The 26828-nt window shown below is 41.9% G+C and overlaps 2 protein-coding genes and 1 pseudogene across 2 annotated transcripts; 2 read left to right on the top strand and 1 right to left on the bottom strand.

The window, feature by feature from the left end:
- The first annotated feature begins 1934 nt into the window (after positions 1-1934).
- LOC133902310 (peptidyl-prolyl cis-trans isomerase CYP21-1-like) lies at positions 1935-4720 on the top strand (annotated as a pseudogene).
- Positions 4721-5230: 510 nt separating this feature from the next.
- Positions 5231-8939, top strand: LOC133902180 (proteasome subunit alpha type-7-B-like). Its single transcript, XM_062343777.1, has 3 exons — positions 5231-5521; positions 5601-6015; positions 8536-8939. Exons 1-3 carry the CDS (start codon positions 5349-5351, stop codon positions 8695-8697), a joined length of 750 nt encoding a protein of 249 aa, XP_062199761.1. The 5' UTR covers positions 5231-5348; the 3' UTR covers positions 8698-8939.
- Positions 8940-22077: 13138 nt separating this feature from the next.
- LOC133902110 (MYB31 transcription factor31-like) lies at positions 22078-23471 on the bottom strand. The gene is made up of 2 exons (XM_062343692.1): positions 22890-23471; positions 22078-22776 (listed from the first exon to the last, which is right to left on the bottom strand). The coding sequence occupies exons 1-2, from the start codon at positions 23150-23152 to the stop codon at positions 22299-22301; spliced, it is 741 nt and encodes a 246-aa protein (XP_062199676.1). The 5' UTR covers positions 23153-23471; the 3' UTR covers positions 22078-22298.
- Positions 23472-26828: the final 3357 nt, after the last annotated feature.

The raw sequence follows: 26828 nt of genomic DNA, 5'->3' as shown, positions 1-26828 counted from the left end.
ACTTAGCTTAGAAAATTAGAAATTACATATTCTCATTAACATCTAGATACAAATTTTCGAATGAAGCTTGAAGCTCAGTATTCTCTGCAGTATGTTGCATTCACGCTTCAACTTGTTCTTAATCTTTTACTATAGTATGTATTTTATTCTTTTTTTTATTATTATCCTTCCAGTAAAATTGAATACAGCCTCAGAAAAAATTGTAGATACGAAAACCGCTAACAAATCTCGTGATAACAGTAAAAGCACCGGATAATTCATCTTTTGCTCATGTCACCATTGCAGTATGTTAAAATTTTCTTGTTTATGACTGATAACATTGTTGTTGATAAAGGTAATTAGCTCCCATTTGGATGTTGGAATTTCAACGTGCGTAGTCATAGATAATCACGACGAAGAGTCTGAACTTCTTGATGAAGAACCTCCACCAAATATTTTTTCTCATGTTTTCGTCTCCTTACTTATTGTGGCTGCTACTAGAGGTTGCTGCAGGCGAACTCTGACATACTTTGTTTCATATTTACTATAAACATCGAATAACTTAGAACAACATTATTATAATAAATATAATAATCATGGCTAAAAGCATCACCTGGAATTGTGAGAATTCTACAAAAATCTACGATTTTAGCTCTAGGATTCAAAATAAAGGCAAAGACATACAACAAAATAATTTCTTTTTAATATTTTAAAATTTTAGATTTTATAGGAACCACACAATCTCTTAAAAGTTTGTCATTTTCATAGCTATTTAAATGAGTAGCAATTTTAACAATATTATATAGTACTAAATAAGATATTGGATAATGACTTGTGATAAACTCATAGTTGAATCATAAAAAAATTTAAAAGTGTGTATATAGTATACTTTCGGCAACATATCAATGCACTTATATGAGTAAATTTTGACCCAATACTGATGAAAGTGTGTATGAATAAACACACCAAATATGCTCTTACATGGTATAAGATTTTTAAGCATTAAGAAAGTAGAGTTTCATCGTACCGGTATGTCTATAATAAACTTATATAGATGCACACGCATTAACACAATACTGTTTAAATGATGTAATTTGCTGGTTAGAGGAGTTTACAAAAGATATTGCAATAGAAAAATCATTTAGGTATTGCGACAACCCCTTGAAACTAGATTTTATTATAAGATTAATAATATGATAAGCACAACGTCGATGTAACAAAAAATATTTAACATATGTACTAAACAACGGAGTAAGAATATCCATTACTCTAGAGTTTGCACCGCATTATCTAAACTGATAGAAAATATTTTATTTTTAAGACCAAAGTCTTCAACTACTTGAGATATTTTTCAGCAATATTTTCACCGTCATGCGCAACATCAATCAACTGAAAACCTTTTATTCTATTTTCTAATTCTCAATTATTATTAATAAAATGAGCAATAACACTAAGATAAACCCCTCTATCTCTACCTACTCATATGTCTGAGGTCAAAGAAACTGAGAAATGTACATATTTGCAATATTTTTTTAAGCTTGCTACAACACGTATTATAGTATTTTATCATATCCATACTAATTGTCTATCTAGAATTATGAGCTTGTTTAATGTAATCTCCAAATGTAGCAAACTCGCTGATGTTAAGTGGTAGATTTGCTTGCAATGAAGCGGTATAGCTCTTTTCAAGCATTAGCAGAGTCATACTCTTAATGACGAATAGAGAGTCGTCAGGATTGTACTGCAGCACTATCTGCTTAATGGCTGCTCTACTCTTTCGCTTGCAAGTTGTGGCGTACCTCTTTAAGTGTCCCGTTCCACTTGAGGACTTTATAGATAATTCATATTTACAAATATAACACATAGTATACTTGACACTTATCCCATATTCCTCTATGCTCTTGATCTTTTAGAGCCGATGCTTACTGATGCATGTGCATTTGTAGAGACTGACGATGGAGGTGCTGCTGCATCACCTCAACGTGAACAAACAGAAGGTTCACCATTTGGTCCATCATCACTTGCAACACTGGTATCAAAGTGGTCGTAGTCCCCTGTAAGTCATTGGAGAAAAAATCATGATCGATTGATGTATTACGATCAAGATCACCAGCATCTATGATCAATGTCTAATGGCACTAATTTTTTTAAATATTTAGAGTTAAAAATAATTAAATAATATAAAACAAATAATAAAACAATAATGAACAACAATGCAAAAAATCACCATAATTTTTTCAAGACAACAAAATGACGTTTTTGAAATTGCTTGGATTTTTGGCAACAATTCGAACTAATTTTGTAAATTATCACAAATTCTCAAGAACTTTGAGACAAGAATGAGATGAGAAAACAAGAGAGAAAATAATGTTGCTTGTGTGGAATGGAAGGGCAAGGTGATCCTCTATTTATAGGTGAAAAGAGTGATTTTTGCAAAAATTTGAATTTTTTTAGCCTAAACGGTCACAAAACGGCTAGAAAATTAAAAAATAACTGGTTAACGTTAACCTGGCGTGCCCCCACGTGCCTTCCTAGGACGGCCCCACGTGCAATGGCTTCTGGCCGACCCAAATGTGCCGGCCGGGCAGTGCCATGACAGATCGGCCATGTCCCCACGTGCTCAAGCAGGCGAGCCGGGCCACTTCCATGTTGTGCCTGCATGGGTTGGTCATGCCTAGTTGGGCCTAGGTGTGCCGGGCCATGCTTGTGCTGGCCCGAAATCTATGCCGGCCTGCCGTGCCATGCGCAGCCCAGGCATTGTCCGTGGCATCGTACTATATCGGTTTTAAACCGTGCCTACAGTCTTGTGCCTCAGGTCAGTCCAATAAACACGACTTATTTAGTCACACACAATTTGGTTACCTGCTTGTTGCTCAATGTGTCAGCCAGCTTAGCCCAAATTATCTTGTTGTCCTAATGCTTGATTTGCTTCTCAATGCAGGTAGAATTGTAATTGGTTGTGCCAAAAACAGTTGGTATTCTTAAGCTCTTTGTCCTTTTCCATCATGCTCATTTATTGATTTTGGTTTTGAAGATATGTGTGCTTAGTTGCACGGTCAGGGGTTCTTATGCTTCAGTTGTGGACTTTTGATATATGGCATAGCCACGTATTTGCAAGTTGTCCTATTATGTTGGTTATCATGTTACGCCGTTCCAAGAACTAGAAGAAGTTTAGTGGATGCATACCCATGCCTTCCAACTTTCCATGCTGATCAATGAGCTACTGTGCATAGTTATGGAAGATCTAGTACTTGGCACACTTTCAATTTTCGTTGTTTCATTACTGATCTCTATGGAATATTTTGAAAGATTTTTTTTTTCGGCTAAGACCAACCTCACTGTTTCAAACTTCCAACTATCCTGTGAAAGTGAACTATTTGGTAATATATGGGAAGAAAATATCCTTCATGAATTATAGTTTGGCCACTAATTTTCTTTGTTCTACATTTTGCAGAAAACTTTAGGGCCCTTTGTACAGGTATTTTCTTTACATGATTTCTTTTGTTGCCATCAAACTCCCCCGCCCCAGCTGATTGTTCATATCCATTTGTTCATCATTTCAGGTGAAAAAGGTGTCGGTCCCAATGGTAAACCTCTTCACTATAAAGGAACACCATTCCATCGTATCATCTCTGGTTTCATGATCCAGGGTGGTGACATAGTTAGAGGCGATGGGAAAGGAAGTGAGTCTATGTATGGAGGCACCTTCTCAGATGAGAATTTCACTGCAAAACATACACATCCAGGTCAGAATATTCAGCTAGTGATCTCTATCATCCACTTTGCCTTTATTTTGTGAATTTATATCTACCAAGTGACAAATTTATTTTCAAGAAGCCGCCACTACTTTCTTTAATGTCAACCATGCATCTATTAAAGAATAAGCAACACAGCTGCTGAAAGCTTATGGAAGAAGAAGGCTTATGGATGATGTTTTAGATTACAACAGAGTGGTTTGACTCACTAAGCATTTACACGGCTGTCAGTCAGTCAGTGTGGCCAAGCCTGAATCTTTGTTTGACCTACTGAGAAGTCTCTGTTTGAGAAGTTTTTGTGAAGTAAAAAAAGACTTGACCACGGGGAGAAGACATCTCCTAATTCTGTCTTAAGAGAGTGAAGTACTGAACCCTTTAGAGAGGTACTCACATGATCTGAGAGCACTCAAGTTCAAGCCCGTGTAGACGAACTCTCAACTAAAGTCTCTACCAACCGAACTATCGTGTGGTCAATCCTAACTCTATTCCTACCTTGTGATCTTGCAGGTGTTGTTGCTATGGCAAATTCTGGACCTGATTCCAATGGATCGCAGTTTTACATAACCACAATCAAGACAAGCTGGTAATTTCCTTTACACCACATCTTAATATCACCATCTATTAATCCGGACGATACCTCATGAAATTGTAAATCTGTAGGTTGGACGGGGAGCATGTTGTCTTCGGCAGGATCGTTCAGGGAATGGATTATGTGTATGCCATTGAAGGGGGTGCTGGTACTTACAATCCAAGAAACAAGGCTGTGATCACTGACTCTGTTGAGATGCCCAAGGAGAAATGGGGTGATCAGGAAATGTAGGCTGTTGCTCTGTTCCCTGTGGGCACCTGGCATTATCCCACCTGGCGACGACATAGTTTTTTCTTGACCTGTCTTCGTGCTCCACAGTTCAGGTAGGACGTCTAAAATGTTGTACATTGTAGCCAGTCGAATCCCACTTTTGTACCCGCCTATCCAGCGCTGCGCAGCACGGCCATAAAGCTACTCGCGACGCAGCCCCCAACTCTTCAACAACAACAGTCAACAGCAAAAATATTCCATGGCCGCTGCTCGGCTTGTTAATGATCTGAAGGTACTTTCTTCCCCTGCACACGCAGCGAACAGCAAGCGCGGCAACTAGAGCCAGCGCCGGAATGCGACGCCGCTGCATGCTCGAGCGCGCGCGCGCGCGCGTTGGCTCTCAGTAGATGCGCACCGGGGATGCATGCTTTCGCACCCCGCTGCGTCGTTGGATTGTTCTGCCGCGACCCGCGTCGTGCTCTCTCTTCTTCGTCGGTTCACCCAGCGCCTCGCGCCGGCGGCATGTTGGGTTCGGCCTGGCGGTCGCGGCCACGTTACTGGGCTAGGCTGCTCGCGGCAACCACAAGCGGATTGGGCCGACCCGGCAACACCTTCCTTTCCAACGAGGCCGCAACTGTGCTGTGGACTCGGACTGGAATTCGCAAGCGTGCAGTTCCGTGCTCCGGTAAGAAGCAGAGCACGGCACGAGCTGTCACCGCCACTGACAAGTCACCAAGGCAAGACACGAGCACCGCCGCCGCCCGGGGAGCCAGCCCAAACCCTAAGCCGACCCGACCGCCGGCGACGCCACCAGGATGGCCCGCTACGACCGTGCGATCACCGTCTTCTCCCCCGACGGTCACCTCTTCCAGGTCGAGTACGCCCTCGAGGCCGTCCGCAAGGGCAACGCCGCCGTCGGCGTGCGCGGCGCTGACACCGTCGTCCTCGGTGTCGAGAAGAAGTCCACCCCCAAGCTCCAGGACTCCAGGTAGGTAGCTAATCCTCTCTTCCCTCTCCTCTCACCGGATCTCGCGATCCCGGCCTTAATCAATTCTATATCTCCCAAGGTCCGTGCGCAAGATCGCGAGCCTCGACACCCACATCGCGCTGGCGTGCGCGGGGCTCAAGGCGGACGCGCGCGTGCTCATCAACCGCGCGCGGGTCGAGTGCCAGAGCCACCGCCTCACCGTCGAGGACCCTGTCACTGTCGAGTACATCACCCGCTACATCGCCGGTCTTCAGCAGAAGTACACCCAGAGCGGTGGGGTCCGCCCCTTCGGCCTCTCCACCCTTATCGTCGGTTTCGACCCCTACACCAACAAGCCGGCCCTGTACCAGACCGACCCCTCCGGCACCTTCTCTGCCTGGAAGGCCAACGCCACGGGAAGGAACTCCAACTCCATGCGGGAGTTCCTGGAGAAGAACTACAAGGAGACATCCGGCAAGGAGACTATCAAGCTCGCCATCCGCGCGCTCCTAGAGGTATATATACTTTCTCTGCAATTTACGCAACAACTTACAGACCTCTGATACAGTCGAGGTTATGCATATTTCTTGATTCACTGTAAAAGTTGTGTCTTTATACTGTTTAAGGACTACAATAGGACACTTGTAGAGTACAATTAACAGTTTAACATGATCAGGAATAACCAAAAGCATTACCTTTCCTCCTAAGACTAGGGTGATCCAAATAGGTTTTCATGGCAAACGTGCCCTTGATTTTTATCTTTGTTCATCTCCTATCAGGTGGTGTCGTTCCTACTTTGGTGATGCTTGGTGTTAGTAATGGTAGAAAGCTCTAAGAGCATTAGTTCATGCTATCATAAATTTATGATTTCCTGAGTTGAGATGTTCAAATAAACACAAGTTACTTGAGATACCTCTTGAATTTGTCAGTCTAGACATTGCATCGGATCTTTTACATACTGATTCACTGAGTTATATGGTCTTAGTAATGTCAGAGTTCCTTTTTAAAAATTGCAGCATTCCGTCTTCAAGATTATGTACTTCACTGTTTATACAAAGGCTAACTGAACACAGAATTACAATCATATCCACCAGCACCTCCCTTCAACAACTTTGGTAAAATATATGAAGGAACTTAAATAATGCTGCACTAGATTAGCGTACTTTATATTTCTCCAATATGTTTGCTAAACTTGCATGGCAAGTGGTGAATCATTTTTTTCCTACCTAAGGAAATTGAATAATTTTTTGTGTCAGCTTGTATTCATCTTCTTGGCCTTCTTTTGGCAAGTTAGGCAGCATGCTGTTCGATTTTCGTGAAAATCTAGCATGTACTTGTGTAACTCTACCATATTGATAGAAAAAATGATTGGGGTGTACTGAGGTTATTTGAGTCTCGCCCTGATCGCTGCCTTGCCTCTCTTAGCAAATTCAGCTTCCCTGTCTTCTGGAAGAATTTTCTCAAACTTCTTGACTATCTTTAACTGTTAAAGATAGCTTAATTAGGACTACACCAGCTTTGATTGGGATAGGTAGGAATTTTTCCCTTGGCTAAGCAAGTATGGATTATTTCTTAATTGTTTCATTGTTTGCATGGTGAAGGGAAACCTCATTCAGCACCTTTGCCAAAATACCTGAACTACTATTTATAATTTTGCACCATATGCATGGTACAGCAAGGGGGCCCTGAAACCATCAAGAGGCTATATATAGTATTGACACCTAGATAATATCAAATAGGTAGGTTCAGAAATATTTTCCAACAGCTCAGAGGATTGCTGTGCTTCCTCAGTCTGTACAGATGAAGCTTAATAAACATAATCAGCCAAGTGCTCTTATGTAAGTGAAGTTCTGGGTTAACTGATATTATGATGCTACTGTCAGTATCAGGCATAGTTATTAGGGCATCACAATAGCGTCGCTATATCAGCATCGCTCGCCACAGTGACGCCACGGCTCGGGCGCCATACATACAAGGTCGCGTAGGGTTAATTGAGGGGTGGGGCACGGCATAGGGCACAGACCTGGTCATCAAGCTGTCGAGCCCACCGCCGAAACTTTCTGTGCCACACTGACTGTCCTCCCTGCGCAGCCTGCTGGCGAGCTTGGGCCTTGGTGTCGGCGTGCTGCTCGATCTGCAGCTCATTCCACCACCACCCAGCTAGGAAGCATCGTGGGGTGGGTTGGGGGGGGGCTGATTCCGTCAGACTTCCATCGAATTGGGACGCGTGGTGCGGAATTAAGGATTGATGTCTAGGTTAGGGTTTGTAGCAGCGGGTGACAGCAAGGCAGGGGAAAGAAAATGGCCTGGGCTGTATTTAGCAATGCTCGCCTGGGCTATATTTGGGCCGTCCAACCCCAGGCACAAGCACGTTGTGCCTTAGGCCTTAAGCTTTTCCAATTTCCAATTCAACCAGGCTCTTTCACGTTTTCTTTTCTTTTTAGGCATTCTATCACATTTTCTTTCTGGTTTCCTTCTTTTCAATTTTGCTACTTCTAAGTCACATGAGATTTCACCTATATCTCAGTCACACTTGTGACCGTAAAGACCCATATAAACATTTTTTTAAAAGAACCCGTATGTAATCTCCTAAAGTTAATTTCCAATATATATTTCTAATAGTCTATGATGTGTGTATGGTGTTGCCACACCGCGCGCCATAAGCGATATAAAGGTCTAAAGGTTGTGAGTTGTGCCCCGCCACACCGCTGTAATAACTATGGTATCAGGTACCAGAAGATCTGTTATCCACCAATTGATCATGATTGTTTTCGGTGTTCAGCGAGTAGATTATTTTCAAACCCATATTCTTTACCTGGATGGTATTTATTTGCAGCTTGATTGTTTGCATCCAGTTTTTTTTATATACTTGGATAGTATTCCTTTGCAGCACCTAAACTTCGACGGGAACTGCTTGATATTTCTACAACATTTCTTAAGCTCTATTGTCATTATGCTGTGACTTGTATCTTCAGTTCATCTTCTTAATCCGGTTTTTTGTTCTGCATTTACTAACAGACTGACAACCCTTTTAGGTTGTTGAAAGTGGTGGGAAGAACATCGAGGTTGCAGTGATGACAAAGAAGGATGGTCTCCGTGAACTTGAGGAGGCTGAGATTGATGAATATGTTGCCGAGATTGAGGCAGAGAAGGCTGCAGCTGAGGCTGCAAAGAAGGGTGGCCCGAAGGACACCTAATTTTTGGCTTGTGCTATGCCTTCCTTCCATCAACACTTCTAGCATGCCGCTTTCTATGTTCCATAGGACTATTTTAACTGTTTTACAGGTATGCTAGATTTTTAGATGAAACTGGATGCTTTTATGCTTGCTGCACATCATGATCCCTGTAGACTCAAATGATGTGTAATGCTCTCTTCTATATCCTATATGCCTTCTTTTGAACACTTCGGATTCGTTAATTATATCCCTGCCTTGGTTGACCTGGTCGGACAGTTCTGGCACTAGCATCACGTCCATTCTGAATAATATGGCCTGCCATGTCATGAATTTACTCGGTTAGTGGGCCTCAGGTTTTCAATACTTGTAGCTGAAGCATGTTGGTTTGTCGTTTGTTGGTTAAAGGAAAAGATGACCAAGTCTTAAAAACGGATTATCTTGTGTCTGAGTGTCTTGTGTGCTAGGGATTTCTCTGTGTCTTTTCAGCGGCGCCGTGATTTCATGGTTTCTACATTGAACTGATGCAGGTTTATTCAGCCGAGCGTTACACATCTGTCAAATATTTAAACGGGCTGACATACCATAGCATCTCAAGTCGTGCTTGGTATGTCATCTCGGTTCAAAATAATCTTAGATGATAACGCTTGTGCGTTCTCGGCATGTCACTTTGGTTCACAATATTCTGAGCTGATGCTGCTACTGCTGCTGCTTTCTACCTGTCGCATTTTCCCTGAAGAGTCAATGTACAAGTTGCAAAATGTAGTCTCTTGCTGTTCTAAGCAAAACCTGATAGAGAGAAATACTGTCGAATTGCTCTGCTACACGTCAAAGAGGCACATACCCTGTTCTTTCATATTACATCGCTGTTGATTCTAGAAACACGAAAAACAATAGATTTGCAGACTCTTTCCCTACTTGTTATGATGCAGGAAGCAACGAATTCAGAACTGCCATGCTTCGTCAGACAATGGACCTTTCTCTCTATCGAGCACGTCAGGTGTTCGGTGCATCACCAGCTGCCCTTTTTTTTTTTTTTGCTGTCAAATGTGGACGGTTGTATTGAAAAAATACTAACCTGACGTGCTCAAATACACGAGCAGCTAACCACTTTGACGAAAAATGAGCATGCAAATACGCACCCATGTGGCCATCTTATGCACACCAAGCGTACACACAAACACTTGCAGAACGTCAGCCTTGCACTGGTGCACGCATAATTCTAGCCTCGTTTCTGTGGGTTGGACACGAACGTTTCAGGAGTCACCTGCTCATCCAGTGGACGCTGAATATCTGAAACTCTTTGATGTGCAGCCGAATTGAAATACTGAGCACCATGTTAAATCTCTGAACCAGCAGAGTGGCTGAACAACTGGATATGCATGTTCTGAATTTCTGATCTCTTCTGGGGATGAAAAACCATGATGCTTCTAGGATATCTCAGTGATTGATAATACCTAGACGAACACGCGTGTGCAATCAAAGAGCAAGCAATTACGCCCCGTCTGGAACAACGTAGGAATTTCTTCAGATTCCCACAGGAACTGAACAATTTCTGTGAAAACCTTGCGTTCCAGACAAGCTCTAATCACGAAACCTTTGGTTGTTAGCGACTAGATTTGCACATGCTGATAAAAAGTAGCACGCCGCGTTTTCAGGCCGGTTGGCGAGGTTGAGGTGTAGCTATCTGTTGGGCACTTGGGCGTTACACTATCTCATATCGACATGACCGGCACCGGCTCCTCCAGCACTTTGTATGATCACCTACTCGTCATGCACAATTTAACCCTGTTACCACTTTTCTAGAAATAAACGAGCAAATATCAACACCGATCGGATAACCCTTTTGCCATTTGTGACATCACACACACAACATTCTTAGCCTGGCCAATTAGCTCACAAAGCACTTGGAAAAGATCACTCTCAAGTCGCCTTCACACGTTGGAGGCAACTAGAGTCTAGAGTTGACCACCGAAGCCTGCCATGGATCGATCGAGGGAAGCAGTGGGTCCATTAGCGTTGCGTTTAGTTGGAGAGTGAGATTGAATATGATAGTATTATTCATGTTTTTAGATAGAATGATTTAATTTTCTGTTTAATTGAGATGGATAGGGTAAGCTAATTTTCTGTTTGATTGGTGAGATTAGTGTGTATAGGATGTGTCAGTTTTCTGTTTGGTTGGTGTGATTAGAGTGAATATGATAATTCATTCATATTTATATGCATTCCATAAATATTTGGATGAATTTGTGTATGTTTGAATTTATTTAAATTTAAATTGGATTAAAAAGAGAATATCACAAGAAATGATAAAAATACATATAAATAGATCATTACAAAGGAACTCATTTTTTCATCAAATAACCTAGGGTTGAAAACATTTTGTTAAATTAGTACACCACATGAGAAGAATATTAGTGATTTTCCATATTTTTGGGAATTTATTTGAGGTATTAAAAATTGCTTGAAATTTTAAAAGTAAGTTTATTTGGAGACTTGTAATTAAATATTAGCTCACATTTTTTAGATCAAACCAATTAAAATAGGTTGCTAATAATCTCTAATTTACTTATGAAAAATATTTAGAATTTTATACTACTTTTCTACTCCCAAATAAAATCAAGAATTAAATGAAAACAAGAAAAAGAATAGACCAACATGAACGAGCAGCACTAACTAGCAGCGCGAAACTGTATGGCTCGGTCTAGCCGTTTTGTTAGGATCAACTCGTCCAACATATTAGAGAATATTCTCTAATGGTGGCCAACTCAGCTACCCATTCATTCAAACAAATATAAAAAACAATTGAATCATCGCATCCTATTCAGGTTCATTCATCCAACCAAACACACACTAGGCCATTATGCCTCATGCAGACAGGTAACCTGACCTTATTTTTTATCTCCTCAAGGTTAATCCTTTGCTGATTAGTAATTGACAGTTTTGCCAAATCAGGAAAAGAAAGGAGCTCATGGCTCCTTCCGGATAAGACTGAGGACTAGGAGGCCGAGGCTTTGGTGAGCTCCGGCAAGCCCCACGCTGGCATGGCAACCCAGCCAACCACTGCCTTGCTCCATGTCACGCGGGACCCCACCATCCCAAGAACAAGACAATGACAGAAAGGGAAAGTTGGGGGAGTACCTAATCTTGGCTCCTCCAATGGCGCTTTGCTATCGCCTACCTGGAGAGGACAGCGATACCATATGGTTAGTTACACTCGCCAAAGTCTGGTAAAGGTCATCGTCACTCTGGACGCCCGATTGCCGAACGCACGATTTTCCTAGCCCATCACACTCCTCGCAGCTCATACAGTGAGAAACCTATCTGATGCATCATTCTCACGAGCACTCTGTTCGTTTCAAAATAAATGACATTTTAAAATTGAACACAAAGTGAAAAATAAAATAGTTATCTTATCACATTTTAATACCATTCATTTTATAGAAATAAGATATATATTAGGAAGAAAGTTATTTAATGAAAGATTAAGGCTTTAAAATACAAATTGGAGTTACTTTGAAATTATAGAACATCATATATTTTAAACATTGTAGAAGATAATAAAATATCAGAAAAAAGTTCAAAGCTACCGGTACCGAACAATTGATCAGGCCTCTACTTGATAAGGGGAGAAACGAAGGAAAACGAACTTCCATGAGCACGCCATTACGCTACGTGCGCCATAGGCAAATATCTCGCCGATTTGGTCAAGATTCCCAACCCGGTCGCTGTACCGAGCTGCAGTCCGGTCGTTTGCTGCGCGCGCGCGCGCGCGAATCATTCCACGGCGGAAAGCCGAACGGGGCCGGGGGAAACACGGGATAGCAACGACCACGGGCGGGCGCCTTTACGGCCGTGACAAGGTTGGCGGGCACGGGGAGCGAGGCGGCAGCGCAGCAGATAAGCTTCGGCTCCGCTGCGGCCGCAGCTGCAACCGCACGACGAGTCGTTTTCCGCCGCTCCATGTAGGAAGGGATAAGGGTGCGCTCTAGTGCAGGGTAAGATTTTGACGACAGACAAGCTGGCTCTTCGCAATTGGCCGTGGAATCGTGAGTATCCGTTTTGTGATCAGGAACAGAAACGGCAGTACATCTGTGCCTGCATTGCCCATATGCGAGAGAGGTTTGGGAGAAAGGCGAGAGGATGGTGACATGATGCAATATTCCTGCCTCAAAAAGAACAGTCCGGACAGGATTGGTGGAAGGACTCCATGTCTTTGCTTGCGCTAAATCAGCGGCGGTCATCATGTATACCGTCTGAAATTTATGGAAGAAGAGGAACCGAAGAGTGTTTGAAAATAAGTCAGTGCAGCCTTATCAGGTCTTCTTTTGATCAAAGAAGAGATAGCCTAGCTTCATGGGTTTTACATCGAGGCGTCTTTCAGGTTTTTTAATGTGATCACAACAATTGTAATATTTGAATTTTTCCTTCTTCTTAAATGAAAAGGCAGTGCTCCTGTTCATGGCTTAAAAAAAAGGGATAAGGGTGCCCGGGCGGGCAAGGCGATTAGCTCCGACGTGCGCAGCGCACGTCCGCTCGCCGCCCGATCGCATTCCCGCGATTCAGTAGGCGCACAGCACTGACCACTGAGAGAGGTGTGGTGGCTGTGGAACTACTGCATGCTACTCTTTTTTTTTCTTTTTTTCTTTTTTGATCTGACTACTGCTAATGCTAGTGCTCGTAAGATTACAAGTTGTTGATTGCAAGTTGCTGCGGGTGAGATATTTGTGGGTTCTGCACTTTGCCAAGCAAGCACAAAGTGGTGCCTTGCAAACGTCAACTCTGAACTTTTCCTCTGCAAAGATGGGTAGATATTTTTCAGAGCCAGGTGCCGTGGTCTACCAGTAGATATTCTTCCTGCACTGCACAGCGCTGTTGTACTTTGTACGTAGCAGTCGTGATGTAGATTTGTACCAACAACTTGCTGGTTTTTACTGTACGGAGAGAGAGGTATCAGGCTATCAGCTGGTTGTTTATTGCCGGCGATGTGAACAGTGAGCAGGGAGGTTCTTGATGAGAACGAAGGGTGTTATATTGAATCCCTGAAGCTTGGCATGCAGCCGTGATCGCCTCTGGTCTGATGCGTTGAAAACTTATCTTGGTGAAGTGGCCCATGTTGGACAAACTAGCAAGTCAGTCTCGCAGCACTTCTTCTACATATCCGGAAATATCTTTTCAGCTTCATCCTGAGTCTCAACTGGAAGTGATGTACAGTTACTCGCAAAATCGGTGTGAATGCGTGAAAGATTTCAGCATCCCAAGCTCCAAGGAGCAGAGCGTTCAACTCATGTCCTTAGAGTTTCTTAAAAAAAACTCTACTTAAATCATTTTCAATAGCTATCTTAAATTTTTATATTAAAAATATTATTATAATATCTTCTATCACTGTTACAACATCTCTTATTTTTTTTATCTCCAGCAACTACCTATTTCTTACCTTTTTACTATTCTTTTTCTCCCTCCCGTCCTGCTAGGAGCTCTGTGAGCAGGGCTGCTACAGTATTCTCCACCGAACCCATGGGCAGTCACTATGAACAGTACTGATACATTGTTCCCTATTGCTACAGTGCCCGACGAAAATACAGCTCCACCCTCCCTTCACAACACTGTAGCAGTACTGTATGGCATTATATCACCAGATGGGGTATTACTGGAGACTGATTTCCAATGCTACAGTACTTTACGGGGCAATGTAGTACTGGATAATCTCTGCTGGAGTTGATCTTATACTTATTAATTTAGTTATTAGTTTTCACAATAAATTTTTAGTTTTTTAGCACATCAAAACTAAAAAAACTTCTGTCAGTCAATTTCTAGATTCTGTTCATTTCAATCACTGTCACTTTCTTAGCCAAATAAAAATTACTAAAAATCAAGATTAAAAGCCAAACCTATAGATAGCTTCTAGCTTTTAAAAAAATAGAAAAAACCTATGCAAATGGGGCCTCAACCAATCCGAGCGGAATGGATGAGTGAATGATTGGCAACCAACAACCCGATTTCCTATCCACACCAAGCAGACGAGGATCTACCGAGTCCGTGCGTGCATGCAGGTTTCTGCACAGCGTCACGCTTTCATAACTCAGTGACAGGAATAGTACTGCTCTGTGACAAAAGAGCTGCGAGAATGTCCTTGTCCTCCTCCTGAAGAAGAAAAAACCCTGAAGGCCATGTGACCTGGAGCCCTGGACTTTTGCTCTCTCCAAACAGCAACTGCATCCATGACCATGGCTGATGCCTGATGGCCGATGGCCCCCATCTGATTCAACCTCCCTATCCGTTTCCCATTGGACGGCTCCACCCTGCACATTATAAATGCAGCAGCGCCCTTGTTTCGTCACTTCATTTTATTGTTGGTGTACTGTCCTCCTAACAAAACATTTCACATCATTTCCTACTAAACTTTATATTTTTCTACGTACAATTCTTTATAAGTGGGAATCGAATCAAGCCTATTTTAAAAGATAATACTAAATTTATGTGTCTTTTAGGACTTTTTACTCATATCATAGTAACACATGCAGTCAATTTTCACTTACACGAATTTAGAGTTATATGCTAAAATTTAGCTATTGAATCATGACTGATAGCTTAAAAGTAGATGTAACTTATCAATAAATTAGTTGATTATCCATCGATTGGGTAATTGTGCACATCCTAAACAGCCATAAAACTGAAAATGGTCGCATTTTACATCGGCAGTGAAAAGGAATTGAAGGAATAACTCCAACAACGGCCACAACAAACACCAAATACCAAGCACAGCAATAAAACCGATTGGTACTCCAACAGTTGGGAGCTTTGTTGGTACCTACCCAAGAAGGAATCAAGGACGCCTGGTGTCACCATCGCCACACTTGCTCACAGGTCAGGCCAGGCGCAGAATTATTTTTTCCATCCAATTCCTGCAACCACCAAAATACAATACAATACACACAACATCACAGGGATGTGGTATAGGTAAATGGAATAGAACTCTTGAAATAAATGGCAATGTTTTTTTGCGAATAATTGACAATGTTAATGAATTCAATTGTCAGATATGAACACTTGATTATTTCACCGTTATTGTAGGAGAATAGAATGCAACGCAATTGTATTCATCTGCAGTGCTGAACACTTATAGTTGATTGCAAGAGCTGCAAGAGCCAACAGAATGCTAACTCCTTAGCAGAATGGTAAGAGGCAGCACAGGACTTGACCGGGCGTGAGCCGAGCTAACAGGATGCGGTGGTTATCGTGTGCACGACCACCGGCACTGGCGTTAGCAGGAATCACTCTAAGAGCTATGTCATGACAGCGATTCTGACGGCTAAGTATATTGTTCTGTTTATCCATCTACTTTCTTACGGATCGAATACCAGGGATACTATGACGCATGTGTACATGTATTTTAGTTTAGTTTTTTTAAGAGTGTTTTAGTTTAGTTGTAGAACTGAAAAAAAGATAATGAAGAAGTAACCGAGAGAATTAAAAAGAGAGCAAGGCAACGTGGGAGTTGCTTCTGCTACGGTGCTACCAACCGAACTTGCCCAAAATTGACGACTTGGAATGATGCATTGGTAGGTAGCCACCAGAAAATGACTTGTCGCTTGTACATTTTCTCGGATTTTTTTTCCATATATGGTGCCTTGTACTCACCTCCAATAATTTTTGTTGGGTATGAACACTAAAGTGTTTTATATGCATGATGCATATCTTTGTTTGTACACACTCAACTTGATGTTGATTTATTGCTAAAATAGATGGATGGATGGACAGCTAAGCAGCTCTTGGGTATTACTATATTGCAGAGCAACATGTACCCACGGGCTGTTTAATTTGGATATGCTTAGCACTGAGAGACCACGACTATTTTACTATTGCGGAGAATGATACCAAAGTACAATGCTATTATTTGAAGCCTAATTCAAGTGCTTTGACTCCACTAAACACCAACCGTTAAGCAAAACTCACAGGTCACAATGTCATACATCTGTATTAATGATATGTGATAACTTTTATTAGTGACGAGTGTCACATTCGTCACTAATAACGGGTCCTGTCACTAATGATATATATTAGTGATAGGTCTAGATTCGGCTCGTCACTGATGATTGTACATCCGTGACGAATCTGATCCTGACTTGTCACCGATGATTGTACATCATTGACGAGTTGGATCAGATCCAGATTAATCACGAATGACTATACATCAGTGACGGATGTGTTTAAAAAACAAAAAAGGGGAACTTTTTCGCACTCGACGAACGAACTCGTGCAGTCCCCGTGGCTCATATGGTTGCTTTCACTTGAACCGCACTCATGTATTTCTAGGATTCGAACCGGCGACATCTCCCTCTCGCGGAAGCTTTCTTACCATCTCACCTTATAGCCTTACCTAATGGTTATGTTAAAATTTATTCTTTTGACTTTCCTGCTCAAATCTTTAAACGATTATTTTGGTATCTATATGACTTTAACTGAAAAAGTTACCAACTATAAAATTATAAATCTCATCAATTTCTATAATGTTTATATAAAATTTATCTCCATCCGACTACATATGAAAAAAGTTTGTATCCAGTTTCTACAGTGTTCAGTAAAACAACCATAACTTGTACATACAGAGTCTGATTTTAACGTTCAACTTCTACTTTCGAAGATAACAAGGAGGCGCATCAAAAAAAAAATGTGTCTACACTTGTACATTTCTTAACCCCTAAAAGGCTCAGAAGAACCTCAACAAGACCTTGAAGTTTTTGATCGAAAATTAACCTTCTCCAATTTGCTTGAAATTTTTTAGAGATATAGTGCTACATCTGAAAGTTAGTGTTACGTAGATGTTTTATCAATCCGAATTACCAAACTTATATAAAAATATTTGAATTTGTAATTTTCAACTTTGTAGTTCTATGTGTGGCTTTTTTAATCATTTCTATTAGTTTTATACTAGATACAACAATTTAGTTTGTGGTCAAGTGTGTGGTTTCCTTTAACAGCCTTTAGATGTTTATTTGTATATTTATATGACTTCAAATAAAAATGATCAACTAAAAAATTGTAGGTCTCGTCAAGACCTATAATTTTCTTATAAAATTTGTCTTCAACCAACCTTGTATGAAAAAGTTATGAATTTCTAAAATGAGTTACATTTAATCATCAGTGACGGGTTATAGCTATCACCCGTCACTACTCATTGATGACTCTAGTCAGATTTTAAGTAGCTTTATGATACTAGCTAGAAGGAATAGGGGCTAATCAAAAGATCATTAGTGATAAATCATAGCTATAACTCATCATTAATGTGCGTTCTTCCGACCAGTTATCATCATAGAAGTGCTCGAGATCCGACCAATTATTAATGATGGGTTATATCTATCTCCACATTAATGACTTTCATATTAGTGACAGGTCATAGTTGTTACTTGTCACTAATAAGTGATCACTGCACTATGCGTTTCAGATGCTATCTTTTTGTTACGTGTGATACTATGATGTCTCTACCCATCACTAATGACATGACTTTTATGTGAGCTGCCACTGCGGTCTTTAGTGACAGGTGATCTCTTCTTCCGTCACTAATAATATGTTATTAGTGACAAGTCTTGGTTGTGTCCTAGCATAGGATCATATTAGTGACGAGTCGTTATTGCATACATCACTAATGTAATATTAGTGATGTTTTTTAGCGGCTATCACTAATATGATGTCTCTAATATTAGTTTTTAAAGTAGTGACTCTACTGATCATGTTAAAGACTGAGCTCTTTACACTTTACAAAATTATTGTGGATTTTGGTCTTCTGAAAAATTAGTTCTTACTAATTGATTTGTGTGAGAGTAGAGTGCACGTCTTCATGTACTACTCTTGGAATTTAGTATTTGCAGAAATACCAATGACCAACCGCACACCTAGAAATGTTACGAACGAATACTACCAAACTAAGACTTGTTGTAAATGGTGAAATATTTTTAGTTGGTCTACTTACCAATCACTCCCAGCATTGAGAGAACATTGCAGCTATAGTTTTATCAGAATAGTCACATATTGTAAAAGTGTATTATATCTAACTTAAAAGTGGGGACCCTCTCACCTTATTAGCTAGTTTTTATGGTGTAAAAAGGCTCTTACGATTCTATACGCTTACATTTCGCTTTTTATCCATTCATTTAGATCAAGAAATGAGTGTGCATACACTGTTTCGAGGTCATAGGCTTATTGGATTGATTCGATGGGTGAGAATTCTGGTAGAGGTAACCACACGAGTGCAAAAACTGACGACTTCGTAGTTGGTACCATTAATCACTACTATTTCATATGCTACTACTCCTTATAAACGAAATGGATACTCATAGTTCGTACGCAAGATTGGAATTGCAATGGCCCCGTAGAATCAGTCCTCGTAAAATTGGTTTGTTGCAATGATCACCATGGCATGGCCTCTTTGGAAAATGATTGTTCGAGGGATTTTAAGAATCCTGCCTTTTGCAAACAGGTCTGGGATTCATGAACAATCCCGTTATAGAGGAAAGGAAACCAATCAACTCATTGATGGTCCAATTTGGTTCTTTCATGTCATCAAAACCCTGACGGCTCCAGCACAGGTCGTTGTTTAACGGGGAACTAAACTAATCTAATCTCATAAAGATTGTCCCCAACCTCACAGTTCAGGATAATCAATTGGTTAGTAGAACGGATTGTGCTGACCTATCTGAATCAGGAGGATGCATCCATGTCGGCAGTTAAACAATGGGGATCGGCTACCTACCCTGCTCCCTCCAGCAGTCCCTCTCCCGCCCCTGCATTCAACCCAATCTTGCCGTACGTCCGGTCCACAGCTCCATGATATGATACACCCCCTGTAGGTCACCTGTTCGGACTGCAGCTGATGCCGATCATGTGAAGCTTTGTCCTGACAGTGAACGTTGGCACTTGCATCTAAGTACTGCTGACTGAGAAGCAAGTTTTATAGGATTTTTTTATAAAATATTTTCGGAGATATTATCTAACTATATATTCTCTGATATAACTATGGTTAGACTGAAGAAGAGAGAAAGAGTCATATATTATTATTATAAGTAAATAGATCTTTCATATCACTAATCTTATAAAATTTACTTTCGTCTGACTAGGCTCTTCGCTGTAGGCCTGTCTCTCTCTCTGTGATTATTCAGGTTTTCTGCACCAGATCACTTGTAAGATCTACATGTTTGCGTCTTTGAGTTGTTTGCATTCTTTCCGAGTCGTACCAGCCGCATAAACGCATTAGGAACGGACATGCATATGCGTTTCTGAATTGATTAGGTTGTTTAATCTGGCACTTGGCAGGTAGCAGCAGCAAGAGAGCAGGATAAAACTCGCTAGTTTTTATCTTGGGTAGGCATTGGCTGTTTGCTTTCGGTGGAAAGCGAGATAGCGATTAGATGCTAGGTAGCGTCGATAGATGTGGTGGGGAGATCGAAATCTCAATCCTTTTTACCAAGGTAACTTAATAATTTTATCAATTTGAACTGTGATGCGTAAGTGGAAACTTATTTTTTTAATGCAAAGTGACAGGAGCTTTGCCTTTTAATTAAGAAGATGAATAAGATATGAATAAATGTACAAGAGGTTGGCGTAAGCTCTGCGCCCTCAATCGTCTCGCGTTACATGCCTAAGACTATAGGCCTACGATGAATAAAAATCAATATAGACTGCCTCAAAACATCATGAAGGTTCTCATTTTTTGCTCAATGTCCTCATTCGCGCACGCAGCCACCTCTTGGGCTGTTAGATTTTTATTTTGAAAAATACGTTAATTGGGTTCTTTCCGAATATTTCACATAATATAAATGATGGTACCATAGAAAACGTCTTATTTCTTTTGGGATTTCGCTCACCGTTCCGCGGAAACTTACATATCAGAACCTGACAAACTAGTGTCGCTTTACATTATTTTTTAGTAAACTAAATGCTGTGGTAACTAAATACCGTGACACTACTATTGTTTTACAATGCCATCCTAGGTCAAGGTTAGATCTTGTGCAATCGTACAAACATCCAAATCGTTAATCGACACGAGAGGCTAGATCAAAACATAAAAGACATTACGACGTAATCAATAAAGCTCTCTTTTTCCAAAAAAAAAAAAAAACGGACGACAACGTTTTCAAGCTGACATCCACGAGCAAGCATTGTCCTCATCATCTATCAGCAGCATGTGTCGCTCTTCTTAGCTGTAGCAATCCAATTGTTAGTCGATACGTGAGGTTAGATTATAGTAACAAGCTACTCGGGAACCTAATTTATTTGCGGTACCTTGTTTTCTGTCCGGCGGCGGCGGCCAGAGTTCCGTAGCTGCTTTTTTTTCTTTCTGTTGCGTGGTGTGATTTTTGGAAACCGTTATACGCCTCTCGATGGTTATGCGCGGTAGACGTCACGGACGCTTTTGCCATCAGACGCTACACACACCGAGCCGGAGCAACCGGCGGAGAAGCGCAGGCCGAGCCGCGTCGCCCACCGCAATCCCACGCGGAAAGCACACGGTCCATCCCTCGCTCGCTCGCTCGACGCAACCAACCAACCCAATCCAACGTCGCCACCGCTAGCCACCGGTGGCATTCATGACGCCGAGCGCTGCCTGCACGGTACCGCGGCGTGGTTGCGCGTGCGCACGAACAAGTTGCGCGGAACCCGTCCAAAACCCGCTGCCTTTCCCGCAGGCCACGCCGCCCCCATGAAGCGGGACGAGGCCGACTCCAAAAAATGCCTAGCCTCCTCTTACCTAACAAGCCCAGTAAACAAACAGTTTTCATGTCCTTCACAAGATCTTAAAGGTACATTTGATAAAAACTTTAGTTTTAAACATTTTTAGAGTCGGTTATATCTAGCTTTAAAAATTTTTGGAGGTGGAACTATAAATAGATTAAAAGTATTTAATTGAGATATTTTATTTTTAATTAAAAATAAATATTTAAATTATTTTATTTTATTTTATAAACTTTAAATTACTATATGATCTCTGACGCTGTACCAAACAGAATCTTACTTACTGCGTTCAACGCTCGGTTACTCGTCCATTACCAACAGTGGTAAACTCCTTTTGGCGAGGATAAGAAGCAGCAAGGCAGAATGAGGCGTCGCTTTTGCTGACTCGAACAGAACAGTTTATATCATAGTAGTACATACATGTAGAAAGAGGAATCAGGAGCACTTACACGTATGACCTGTCTTTTTGTGCTGTGCTTGTGTGCGTAAAGTGGGTCAGATTGGAAAGCGTGGTCTAACTCACGAGGCGCTTTATCGAAACTGCAGGATTAGGCGACGGTCGCATGCGGGTTTAGTGGTTCAATGAACGTGAGATCTGGCTCAACCAATGGTCCAGTATCTTTGAGAATACCCACACGGCCAGACACTGAACCTAGTCTCTTGGAAATCGAAGTGTTAAGTTACATAGACCTAGCAGCGAGTGTTATTGCTCATGATCAGTTGTTGATGGTAATTACAGAGAGACAAAATGGAGCAACAAGAGAGAGAGCAGGAAGATGTTGGCGACACAAGGGCAGACACAAACATCACTCCTTTTCTTATCTCTCTTTCACCCACTGCTATTTCACCTACAGGCTAACCAAATATGAAATATCCAAGTGACAAAATGAAGAGGCTCATTTCATTTCAAGGCTTCTGAAGTCTAGCATGGCGGTCCTGAGCCCCAGGAAGTTGCTGCACTTGCAGTCCGAGCTCTTGGGGAGCCCCAGGCTGCAGCTGAAGCAGAGGCCGGCCTCCCTCTTCACCGGCTTCATGGGTTCCTCCTGGCACGGGGGGCTGATGCAGAGGTCCAGGTTGAGGTCCGGGCACTTGAGCGGCTTCCCCTGGCCCCAGTCGGCGGGGTTCTGCAGGTCGCGGCTGATCACCGTGGCCTTCGGCTCCTCTAGCCGGAACACGGCGCCCTTCTCCTCCCGCGCCGCCGCCGCCGCCGCCGCCTTGAACGATATGGTGATGTTGGAGGCGTGCTCGTTGATCGGCCGGTGGGTCACCGGGTCGATCCCCCGGCTCAGCAGCTTCCTCCTGATGTGCGTGTTCCAGTAGTTCTTGATCTCGTTGTCCGTCCTTCCTGGCAGCCTTCCAGCAATCAGGGACCATCTGTATCGAACAGAGACATAGCAACAAACCGCTCAGCAAATGGTGCCAAAGCTAGGATTTTTAGCCATATGCATGGTGATGAGTGATGAGGTACTGGAGAAGACGCAACGTACTTGTTGCCGAGGAGGCTGTGGAGCTTGATGATGAGCTCGTCCTCCTCCTCCGTGAAGTTGCCGCGCTTGAGGTCGGGCCGGAGGTAGTTGATCCAACGAAGTCGGCAGCTCTTGCCGCAGCGGAGCAGGCCGGCGGCCTTGGGCAGCGAGCGCCAGCACCCCTCGCCGTGCGCCTTGATGTACGCGACGAGCCGGTCGTCCTCCTCCTTGGTCCACGCGCCCTTGTTGGTGTGCGCCTTCTCGCAGCACGGCGACCTCCCCATGGTTGACAACCGACGCCGATCAGCCGATGCTTTCTTGATCCTTTTTGCCGCCGCTGTTCTTCCTCCCTTTTGCCGCCGCTTTCTTTCCCTTCCTCTCGGTGGGTTGCAACAGTGGAGGTTGTTGCTGCTGTTGCGCTGCGAGCGAAGGGTGGGTGAAGGGCGCGTGGATTTTATAGGCACTTGACTGGATCGGGGAGGTCTTCTAGGCTCTAGAGAGCTGAGTCGGTGGGAAAAATGTTAGGCTGATCATGACCTCATCACTGCCACTGGTTTACTACCATTTTTGTTACAAAGCAAAAGCCATGGCCGCAGCCACAGCGCGACGGACACAGCGGCACGACCGTGCAACGGAACCTCAAGGTAGGTGTAAAGTGAGGTAAGCGACGCGCGCGCCAACCGTGTGTGCGGGCGTGTGGTGCTGGCCGGGATGAGATAGCTCATGCGTGCGCAAAATATGTGGAGTTCTATTTCCTGTGATGGATGAATGAACAGCTAACTAACCGCACCTTCCACCACCCCTGATGCAAACCCGTTTCTGATTTGCTCATGGGGATGGATTAGGTTCATCTCCCTTTCACCCCGTGAAACACAGGCGTCCTGCACAGGAGGTAACTTGTGAATCAGAGAGGCAAGTGTCATCTGGCTCACCAGTCACCTCTTGTGATAACCCGAACTAGATTCAGAACAATTTGATCAGAGTCCATGCTGGTTGTTTTCATCCTCGGGGCAGGATTACGTCGACATGAAGATGATTTCTGCCGTATACTACTGCAGAGTAGTTGTTGTATACGAGTCATTCGTGTATTTTTTTAAAAACAGCCTGACCTCACCGGCTCTACTCAGCTAAACATATCCTTCTTTAACAAGGGAAATGTTTTGGTGTACCCACAAACCCATATGCTGATAAGTGTATTTAAAAACAGGACACGGTACAAAACAATCGAAGCCCTAATCATGGACTTTCTCCTTGTTTATTCTTGAATAAAATACGATGAATCAGAATTGGCATCTGGCACTGCCTAAATGAATGTTATTGGCCAACCACCATATTTTTTGGTTTGTTTTGTCTAGAATAATTTTGTTTCCAGAATCATAGATATCGCCACACTCTGAGCAACCTACTTTCGTGTGGACATCTGTTTGTATGCTCTGGTATATGTTAGTTCATCTGTTTGGTCAACCATAAATTAAAAATTCACCAAACGTATTACTCCAGCAGTCGTATTGTTTATCTGTTCGTAATAAGGCAGATCCTGTGGATATCATATTTATATAGGCAAATCTACATGAAACATTATCTGCGATCCTTAATAAGAAGAAGGTACCTAATTTCCTAGTTACCATTATAAAAATTGTAAAAGTTAGAAAATATCTTAGGCTCATATGTCATCCTCACAGCTGATAGTATTTTCCAATATAAACACATTTGCGATGATACTCACCTAATTTTGCCTAAGAACAACTATGATTAGAACCTCTTCCACTTATTTAACATGTGTGCATTTCTATTTCTCATAAGGAAGATAATTAATACGAACATTGAATTAATCAGGACACTAATTTTTCTATAAAATTAGGGTCTACTCTGCATTACTAAACGTTGTGGGCATCACATTATGTGGAAGACAAGAAGCAGATGAAATTATGACTTGGCAAGGTGGGCCATTAATTGTTATTTGTTAGGAGGAACTTACATATCCATGACAAAATCCAGATGGGCTTACATTATATTTTTCTACCTAATATATTCGTTTTGGGATGGTTACCAACCTATGGACCATAGTTGGTTGGATGCAAGGAGAGGAAATATACCAAACCATTAGCTTCAGTTGGGGCCAGAATGATTGGGACTCCACACTCCACAATGGTCCTCCATATGCACTGTTCAATTTTCTGGTGTCTCTCCCTTATTTCTTCCTTGTTGTCATTGAGTGATGATAACTCCAGAACTAACTCTAAATTTTGTTCTATTTAGATGACGGGTAGGAGACTTGATTTTATACCTGAGATCTCTCGCTAATTTGAGACAGGGTTTACTCTGGTTAAATAAATGAACATTTCACGACACATTGATGAACAGTTGTATCATTTGGCAGTAGAAGGTTAAAGTCCTGTTTATTTGGATTTCTACAAGCTATGACTTCTTCAAAAGACTGTTTCTAGCTTCTCAAACTTCTATAGTAGTAAATATTGTTTTTCTTCTCAGAAACCACAACCAAAAATCAGCAAAAACAATCTGTTTATTTCAGCTTTTAACTTCTAAGAAGCAGAAGTCCAAATAAATAGAGCCTAAATCTAAAACAAGAGGAGTATTACATATGTCATCGGTAGAAGTCGAGTGATGATTCGATCATCGTTCGTGAGCTTAGAGCTTGTTAATGTTCACAAAGTTCGTAATGATGTTGGTTTGTATGAGACGAGATGTGGGCGGTGCTAGAGGTAGGTCGGGAGAGGACTCAAATGTCATAGACCGTTTGCATCAATTAAGCACCATTTGCTGTTGCAGTTGGCTTTAACACTTTTTTTGTACTTACTACGTATCCGTGTATGGGACGGATGAGCTGAATACCTTTGTAGTTGTGACCCTTTGACATACGAGTCTATGGTGTTGTAGGTATAATAGGCTTGTAGAGGTATCTAATTTGCTTGGGAAGTAGTTTTATATGACCTCCGTACCTATATGCGCATGTTCAAATAGTTGTAGCTTATTGGGAATGGTTGTCATGAGTAACCCCTTGCGTGAACTTTAGCGGGCTGCACAAGCCGAATGGTCCTCATATTGTATGGGTAAAGATGTACTCTCTGCAGGGTGTAAGATCAATTCGAAATATCGTGATCTCAGTCATGAGCACACTTCTGTCCATTTGCATCAGTCGTAGAGTTCCGATGTGGGAAGTGGTTATGATGGTTGAGGTTGGTTATGAGATGGTTCCTTGTATGTATATGTTTATGATGTTGATATCTGGATAGGAGGTATAATTGTTTAAGTTATAGGTGCTCACATTCTTGTGTCAAAACTACTTTGCATATGAGTTCAGTTAATCTTATGGCCGATTTCTTGCTAATTCACTCTCAAATACATTATCCTCAGAGTCAGGTTATTATATGTACCCATTATAGATTAAGTTTTACGAGTACCTTCGTACTCACCTTGCTCTGCTATGCAGGTGAGGAAGAGTTAGTGTTCAGCCACTTCACGCTTGCCAACGTTAGTGACGGACGAGAGTAGTGCTATCTACTCATGAGATGTCGTTTTGAGATGGTGCTTATGGGCACATGACACTACCTGTCTTTTAACTTTCTCGTATGTGTTTTCCGTTGCATAGTTACTCTAACCAACTAAGAATTAAACTTTATTTTATCCTTCTAGTGGTCGTGTTATCTAAATTATGACGAAATTGTAATAACTTAAAGACTTATAATATAATTTTATTACTCACTTTTTATTATAACTTGATATGATAAATCATGTTGTAAATGCTTGTGTTTCGATCTTAGCTATAAAACATTTGGTAGGACTACTGAGATTGGATTTTGATTAATCATTGTGATTGTGATCTTATAAATGACCGCCCTATTAAATAATTATTTATTTTAAATGGTTCCTCACGTGCACTAGTTCTAGAAAGCATGAAATCAGGCAAGAGGAGGGTAGGAAAATGGTTTGTAGTTGAGG

This window comes from Phragmites australis, chromosome 20, assembly GCF_958298935.1.
Source record: "Phragmites australis chromosome 20, lpPhrAust1.1, whole genome shotgun sequence".
Classification (NCBI taxonomy): domain Eukaryota; kingdom Viridiplantae; phylum Streptophyta; class Magnoliopsida; order Poales; family Poaceae; genus Phragmites; species Phragmites australis.
The sequence above is the reverse complement of the archived record's forward strand: the minus strand, read 5'-3'. Positions and strand labels throughout refer to the sequence as shown.